At 41.8% G+C, this 8311-nt stretch overlaps 2 protein-coding genes across 2 annotated transcripts; one reads left to right on the top strand and one right to left on the bottom strand.

The window, feature by feature from the left end:
- Positions 1-1079: 1079 nt before the first annotated feature.
- hdac12 (histone deacetylase 12) lies at positions 1080-4463 on the top strand. The gene is made up of 8 exons (XM_080731410.1): positions 1080-1309; positions 2269-2412; positions 2499-2658; positions 3133-3329; positions 3543-3693; positions 3873-3989; positions 4076-4218; positions 4338-4463. Exons 1-8 carry the CDS (start codon positions 1214-1216, stop codon positions 4359-4361), a joined length of 1032 nt encoding a protein of 343 aa, XP_080587536.1. The 5' UTR covers positions 1080-1213; the 3' UTR covers positions 4362-4463.
- A 1499-nt stretch (positions 4464-5962) lies between these two features.
- Positions 5963-8044, bottom strand: trmt9b (tRNA methyltransferase 9B; the record flags this gene model as incomplete). Its single annotated transcript, XM_080731634.1, has 3 exons — positions 5963-7046; positions 7308-7481; positions 7882-8044. The coding sequence occupies 3 exons, from the start codon at positions 8042-8044 to the stop codon at positions 6076-6078; spliced, it is 1308 nt and encodes a 435-aa protein (XP_080587760.1). The 3' UTR covers positions 5963-6075.
- Between the last annotated feature and the right edge of the window lie 267 nt (positions 8045-8311).

Raw genomic sequence — 8311 nt, 5'->3', positions numbered from 1 at the left:
AGTGCCGACGCAGCGAACCGTCTGCTCTCCAGCGCCAACTAGAGTTTGAAAATGTCTGAAAATGTCACCTTTTTGAGCGGGTGGCTGCACTGGAAAGCCAACAGAAATAGATTTTACACCTCTCCCGCTTAGCGGAGAGTGTGGCGTGATAGAGGAGGTCTCCCCGAACGCGTGCGTGTGTTCAAAGTGCCGACGCAGCGAGCCGTCTGCTCTCCAGCGCCAACTAGAGTTTGAAAATGTCTAAAAATGTCACTTTTTTGAGCGGGTGGCTGCACTGAAAAGCCAACAGAAATAGATTTTACACCTCTCCCGCTTAGCGGAGAGTGTGACGTGATAGAGGAGGTCTCCCCGAACGCGTGCGTGTGTTCAAAGTGCCGACGCAGCGAGCCGTCTGCTCTCCAGCGCCAACTAGAGTTTGAAAATGTCTAAAAATGTCACTTTTTTGAGCGGGTGGCTGCACTGAAAAGCCAACAGAAATAGATTTTACACCTCTCCCGCTTAGCGGAGAGTGTGGCGTGATAGAGGAGGTCTCCCCGAACGTGTGCGTGTGTTCAAAGTGCCGACGCAGCGAGCCGTCTGCTCTCCAGCGCCAACTAGAGTTTGAAAATGTCTGAAAATGTCACTTTTTTGAGCGGGTGGCTGCACTGAAAAGCCAACAGAAATAGATTTTACACCTCTCCCGCTTAGCGGAGAGTGTGGTGTGATAGAGGAGGTCTCCCCGAACGCGTGCGTGTGTTCAAAGTGCCGACGCAGCGAACCGGCTGCTGTCCAGAGTCAAATTTGTGTAGGCTATGCACTCCAGTGAACAGCATTTATCCATTTATCATGTTTTTATGTTATTAAAATCTTTCTTTTTTACACAGAAACCTAATTTGCATTTTGTATATTCGTTTAGATACTTAATCTATATTTTTAACGTCCATATTATGGCAAATTATCCGTTTTTCAACGTTTTTCAATGGCTTTAGGGGTACTCTTATTCTGAAGAGATCGGCGCCGGAAGCCTTATTTCTGCTAACGCTATTTCTGCTCATTTCACATAGGCATTCGTCGGCAGGCGTGTGATGTTGATGCGTGCTTCCATAACTACCTTGAATAATAATAACACAACTAATTAGGCCTATTATAACTTGTGGTCTTATGATGATGAACATGACAGCCAATCTCCTCTCATGTTGTCGACAATTCGTTTAGACTTCTGACTATCTGAAAAATGGCGCATATTAAGCATATATTACGACCTCTAGTGAATGTTGGAGTCTTGGCTGGTCCACCTCTAACATTCTACAGATGTTTCCACGCTGAAAAAGTAAGACCAGTGAAAACATTATTGTCTGTATAGCAGTAGAAGACAGTAGAGAGCAATTAGAAGACAATTGATGCAGTAGCATTGTTGTGCTATTGTTATGTCAGATACTCAGCCTACTGTTTCACAACGTGGGGTCCGCGGACCCCCAGTCAGCAGAGGGAGTTTTCAATATAGTGCATTGGTTCCCGAACTTTTACCGGTAGGCCTACATCATGTACTAGGCCTACCTTTTCCTATGCAAACCTCTAATAAAGTCTTTAATCAATCATCAAACCCAGAATTATTATTAATTAACCACAAGTTAAGCACAACAATTAATAGCAAAATTGGCCATCTTAGTTTTAAGCTTGTAGATCTGCTATTTTCACTATTCTTTGTGAATTCTTCTTTCCTTTTTTTCTGAAATTCTTTTGAAAAATGTTGTGGTATTGAGATTTGTGAAAATCTTTTGAAAATATGAAAAAATTGTATAGGCCTAATATAAATGCAAAAAAAGGGGGGATAAATAATATATAAAAAGGGCATATTTACTAAAAAGTTAAAGTGTGTCTCCCAACTAAATGATTGATTGAACCAAATGGACCACCTTCTCACAGACATGGAGTACATTATACAGTCCCAGAGATAATCATCTGTCTAGTCCCCCCCACCACCACCACCACCATTTTTGTTCTTCTATCGATTATACTCTAACCCCAAGGAGACCTGAATTCATGGATATTTTTTTAGTTTTTGTTCACATTCCTAAGCCAATAATTTGAGGAGGTGCTTTGTGTCTCCACTCCAGGGAACCACTGCTGGTCATCAAATTATTGGCTTAGAATGCGGCAAAAATAAACAAAAACATATCCATGAATTCAATTCTCTGTGGTGTGATTATGTTTTGAGTGAACAATCACTTTAATACATAATATCAAACTGGGATCCTTGAAATGACTGGTCTACATAATGTTTCACAGATATGTCAAGAATCCACAGCAGTTCCAATAGTTCACCATAGCAAGTATGTGTGCGACCTCCCAGCCAACCACCGGTTTCCTATGGGCAAGTTTCCCCGTGTGCTAGATGTTCTGCTCAAAGATCAAGTTATTACAGATAGACAGGTGTGTTATTCATAACTATAATAAACAATCATTGTTATTATTAAGTCACCTGCACATTTTCCCAAGTGTGTCTTTTTGTCTTACAGGTGTGGGTCCCTGAAATTGCCTCTAAAAAATTACTGAGCTGTGTGCACACTCATGAATACTTGAACAACTTCATAAATGGAAAAGTCAATGAAAAAGAACAAAGGAGAACAGGTTTCCAATGGAGTGAAGGCTTGGTGAGACGCTGTCGATATGAAACAGGTGAAAACAACTACCACCGTCTGCATAATGTAGTTCTACATGTATTAACATTTGGATGGTCCAAGAGACAGCTCCACACAAACTGATTGTTGCCTTGTTGTGCACAGGTTTAGTTTAGTTTATTAAGGATCCCCATTGGTCGACTTTACACCATATTGGAGACTATTATTCTTCCTGGGGTCCAGGCATAAAAAAACATCACAATACTGTACAAGACATAAATGCAGTACGGTATTAATTCATTCTGCTAGGCCTTGGGCCTATTGCACCTCCCAGGTGCCCATGATGGACTCTGCACGGCAGGGGCCTGAGCCAGGCCTAAGCCTGACTGCATACCAAAAAACCATCATAATCAATGCTACGAACAAAACAAACGTAAAAAAATAAAATGTACATTAACAGAAGAATAAGAATTGAAAAATGTCCAAAAATGCAAAAAATAATGAGAGGCTAATCTAATATAATTTCCTACAGGTGGGACAGTCCTGGCTGCAGAAATCGCCATACAGAGGGGGCTCGCTTGTAGTACTGCTGGGGGGACCCATCATGCTTTTCCAAGCTATGGTTCGGGGTTTTGTCTTCTCAATGACCTAGCAGTCGCAGCCAAATACCTGATGGACAGCTCTGTGTCCAGGAGAAAGGTTCTCATTGTAGATCTAGATGTGCATCAGGTATGTTTTACTGCCTTTTGTTCTGCTGTATAAGTAGAAGCTTTTGCATTGATGCAAATGCTATATAATAATGCATACAATATGTACAAGATCAATGGCGAGGGACAGCGAATACAATTCCCGGCACTGTGGCTGATTAATGGTAATAGAGTTGTAATAATATACACAATATTGTATTGTGGCCTAAATGTGTTCCTTTGTGGGTCCTAACAGGGGGATGGCACTGCTTTCATTTTTAAAGAGGAACCGGATGTTTTCACGTTCTCCTTGCATTGCGGGAAAAACTTCCCCCTACGGAAGCAACAGAGTGACTTAGATGTCAGTGTTGAGGATGGAATGGAAGATAAAGACTACCTTTCAACAGGCAAGTCCTCAATCCCACAAAGAAACTCATGGTGTAAAAACCTGAAATGCATCCAATAAAATGGTAGAAATAACATTTACATAGAAGTATGCTAATGTGAAATATTGTGTGCCACGAAATCTTGTTTCTTGCCATGAATGATAATAAAAAGGCGACTGGTTTTATGGATGTTGGAACAGTTGAGGCCCACCTTCCTTGGCTGTTGGATACCTTTCGACCAGATCTGGTGCTGTATGATGCTGGTGTAGACCCTCACTGGGAGGATGAACTGGGGAGACTCCGTCTCACTGATCAGGGTGAGTAACAATATGTGTTGTTGATTAGTGATGTTTGAATCGGAATGTGAACATTAAAATGCAAGAATGGCTCTCATGTTCCCCAGGGCTGTATCAGAGAGATTTCTATGTGATGAAGACTGTGGTGGCCAGAGGTATTCCTGTAGCCTCAGTAATAGGAGGAGGCTATTCCAGAGACATCGATAAGCTGGCACTCAGGCATTCCATTGTCCACAGAGCAGCAACACAGGTACATGGATCTAATACCTCTGTGAAAATTGTCCAATTACATTTTGGATTTTTGTTCAATGCAACATATATATGCTAGCTAGATCTTGCAAGTTACAATAATCAGCTTATATTTTCCAGGTATGGAATGAATGCAGAATGTAGCTCTCCGTCTCCTGAGTCCTGGCTCAAGACTATCCTGAGGAAGTACATCACATTACTTGAATGATGTTATAACGGGGTACATCAAGCAGTTTGACCCATTACCTCAATAAATAAATACTGCATCCACATTTATAAGCTAACCATTGTACTACAAGTATGACCAATAAATGTCTAACTATTTGTTTTGTCATTGATCATTCATCCAATTACTAGACCGACAAAGTTCATATTATGAATTAAACAAACAACCAGCTTAGTAAAAATCTTTAATAAGGAAAACCAAATGCAACAAACTCCAACTAGTTACATAGATTCACATGAAACAATAAGCCTAATTTACACTTGACTGTGTCACTTGTCAAAGCATAAATCATTACATTTGAGGTACAACTTTCACTGAAGAACACCAAACACAATTGGTCCAGACATGCTGTACTGATACTGTAGGCGTATGCACCTTCCTTGGCACAATGAGTACAGATAAATGGTATATTTCAAGTTTGATGTATTTAATGTCAATCACTGACATCAAGTAGCAAGCGGCAACATAGCTGCGGTACAGTGCAACGTTTAATCACAGTTTGAGGCAGTCGATTAGCTGAAACATTACTGGTTCAGCCGAATAATTTTTAAAACACTAAAACAAAGCACAACAATCACAAATATCAACATCAAGCAGACTATTCTACACCTTTAAAACATCTGGGTAGAATCAAGCACAGCAACCAAATTGAACTAATGTATTGCAAGATGGGCGTCTACCTCCCCTTTTCCACAATTCAGCACAGGTGGTTCATAGCAAATCCTACCAAGAATTACAGAACTGATAATTGCTGCAATGTTGGATCCTTATGCCTAGCGTTGTGGAATATGTGCAATCTTAAGCCTGAGTTATACTTGGTTGTGCATCATGTCACACAGAAAAAATAAATAGCTCATTTACAAGTTCACAATGCATCACGTGTTGTGAGCTTGTACATATGCTAGTTTTCTGTGCACGACAATGGCACACAACTAAGTATAAATCAGGCTTTAAAATAGGCAGACACCAATAATAAGACAATCAAAGCTTCAACAATGAATGTTACATAGAATTGTCATTGTATCCTCTGATAATTGTTTGTGTGAAAAGATAACATTAAAATGAATAATCACTTATCAATAATAACATTAAAATGAATCACACCTTGGCTTTCATTGTTAATAAATAGTTAAGTCGTTAATAGCAGCAATGTAACTCCATATGTAATCTAGAGGGAACACTCACAGTATGGATACTGCTTGTTAATTGCTTTAAATAGTATCAATAAAAACATCATAGCATACAGTTATAGCCATAATAGGAGAGACTCCTCATGAATAGATTCATTTCTATGCGTTGCATAGAAAAAGTGAACCACAATTCACTCTTGACATCTCATTGAAAATGAATTACTAAATGCGTTAGTCAGACAAGTCGGCGTATTTTAATAACACAAACTGTGTTTCTTCCATAACTGGTTATGAAGCCATTCTTTGTGTCTTGTGACTGCTGACTCCAATTTATTACTTTTGGAGATGGAACACCTGTGACACTCTATTTCACCTAAATTGGTGGATGTTTTAAATGGCTATACCTGTTTGTGTTCTGTAGAGTTAATCGTAATTCAAAATAGTGTTGTTCAAAGTTAAAACTTGAGGAAACTGTAAAACCAAAGTGTGTTAAGATAATACGTCATATTTTCCAAACCTGAATTTTCTCTGCCACTACACACCAGTTGGCGTGGTCAAAGTAAGTGTGTGTGACACAAAGCTCCTCAACATGATTCTCTATCAGCTCTGTCAGTTCTCCTTCCCTAAAGACATGATAATACCTCAGGCAGGAACCTGCCACCTGTTCCTCACTTTCCTGAGGACTCTTTGTGCTTTCCTGTTGCTCTTGCCATTTCCCCAGGGGGCTTCTGTCATCCTTCTGCTCTCCAGACTGTTTGAGACATTCCCTTTGGTATGGGACGAGATCTGGCAGGGCTAGAGAGCCACATCCCTGGACAATGCCCGCAGAAGTGTTCTGATTTTCCCTGGGGTTGGCGGCTGTGTTGTCTAAGGAGCCCTTCTGTCCCTTGTGCAAGTCCATGACCGAGTCAAAGATGTCCTCCTCTGAACTGATCGTGAATGAAGTGGAGAAGAAGCTGGAGACCTGCTTGATCAGGCCCCGTCCTCTCCCACGGTGGCTGGCCTTGTTCCCCTCATCTTGCCCTGCGGGCGAGGATAAAGTGCTCAGGTCTCGGGAGGATGATCTGGAGACAGCTAGGCTTCCAAAGTCGAATACGGAGTCCAGGGACCTGGAGAAGAACCACAGCCTCTGGGTTCTCCGCTGCTGTGGTGTGGCGCAGGCGAGGTCTTCTTCGTCGTCCATGGAGGATGTGCTTTTCACCTTTCTGTGCTTGTCCGTGTTATCTGTATCTGTGGCTTCGCTCACGCTTTGTGCTGCGGCCCTTCTCCTGGGCCTGGCATGATCTTTGTTGAAGCTGGAGGGCGACTGAGGGTTGGGGTTCCAGGGGACGAAGATGTCCTGCTTCTCAAATTTGCGACGCTTCTGTTCCATGGCCCACACGCAGATCATGATGCGTCCCCCTACGCGCAGAGTGCGTGCCATCTCCTTTATTGCTCGAATACGTCTCTCTTTGGTGGACAAATGATGGATGACTAAGAGAAAACATAACATTGGTTCTGTATTAGTAAATGAACAATAACATGAACCTTATTACTTGGTTAACTGATTTTTTTTCGCCCTTTCATCATTAATCAACGATTTTTCTGTTTCTTCCAAGTTTGCAAACTTTTAATTAAGCGACAAACTTGGAATCGAGATTTATGTATTATACACAGAGGGAGGAATTGAGATTTATGTATTGTACACAGAGGAAGATCAAATGTGACAGTGAGAGAGATGCTTGCATCGGTTACCTGCAATAGAGAGCACAGCATCAAAGCAGCCATCTCTGTAAGGCAGTTGCAGCCCATCACACACCTGGACTTCATGTCCTTGGCTCCAGGCAAAGTCCACCAGGGGGCGACAAACATCACACCCCAGCTTGAACACCTCCTTGTTGATGTGGAGGTACTTGCCATTACCACAGCCTGCAACAGAGGCGATAGTCAGCAACACATGATCAAATCTTAGCAGTCTATTCTGGTTTGAGGGGGTCCTATATAAGAACCTAGAATAAACAACACATCACAGATTATGTGTATTTTTGAACGGTGCTCCTGGAGGGAGCTAAGCTCCAACATCCGGCTTTGTCCGTTTGTCCAAAGTTTGTTGTATGCCCAGGGTCACATTGGCCAAGCTTCACAGGACGTTAAAAGAAATTAACTCATAAATAGCACCACTGACTTCACACTAGGTGTGATTTTTTTAAATTTTACAGCAAACAAATAAACAGTAGCTACTAGTATGTTTTAATATAGGTTGGATGGGTTATCAAACATGGTAGGTACAGTAGGTAAGCACTAAGCAGGAAAAAGAATGCTTTCCTACCAATGTCAGCAACGATGCTTCCTGGCTGTTGTTCCAGTAGAAACTGCCGTACATTGGGCCAGGCTTTGTAGCGGCTATCGTTGAAATATGGAGCAATCTTCTCATAGACATTGTGCACATGGTCTCTCTCCAACTGGCAGGCAGCCTCCTCCATCACGGTCATCCAGGGAAGGCTGCCTCATAAAGCACACAAGCCACACATCACCAGGCCTGCACAGATAAACACACAAACAAGGTAGTCCATCACTGACATCATTAACAACCAAGGAAAATATCAATAAGGTCTTGAAACTGAGAAGTGCAGAGAAGAGTGGTCGCTGACAACATGCCACTGAAGGTCAACAAGGTCAATGGAAAACATCCTCTCATAATCAACCAACACGCTGATTGCTCTCTGAAAACAGATGGTGATTCAACACCTAGTGCCGAT

This window comes from Nannobrachium achirus (assembly GCF_963921795.1).
Source record: "Nannobrachium achirus genome assembly, chromosome: 8".
Classification (NCBI taxonomy): Eukaryota; Metazoa; Chordata; class Actinopteri; order Myctophiformes; family Myctophidae; genus Nannobrachium; species Nannobrachium achirus.
The sequence above is the reverse complement of the archived record's forward strand: the minus strand, read 5'-3'. Positions and strand labels throughout refer to the sequence as shown.

Bases quoted from the DNA above. Each gene is read 5' to 3' on its own strand.
- hdac12 (XM_080731410.1), top strand. From the start codon at position 1,214: ATGGCGCATATTAAGCATATATTACGACCTCTAGTGAATGTTGGAGTC. The intron at 1,310-2,268 runs GTAAGACCAGTG...AATGTTTCACAG, and splicing joins GATGTTTCCACGCTGAAAAA to ATATGTCAAGAATCCACAGC. The intron at 4,219-4,337 runs GTACATGGATCT...TATATTTTCCAG, and splicing joins TCCACAGAGCAGCAACACAG to GTATGGAATGAATGCAGAAT.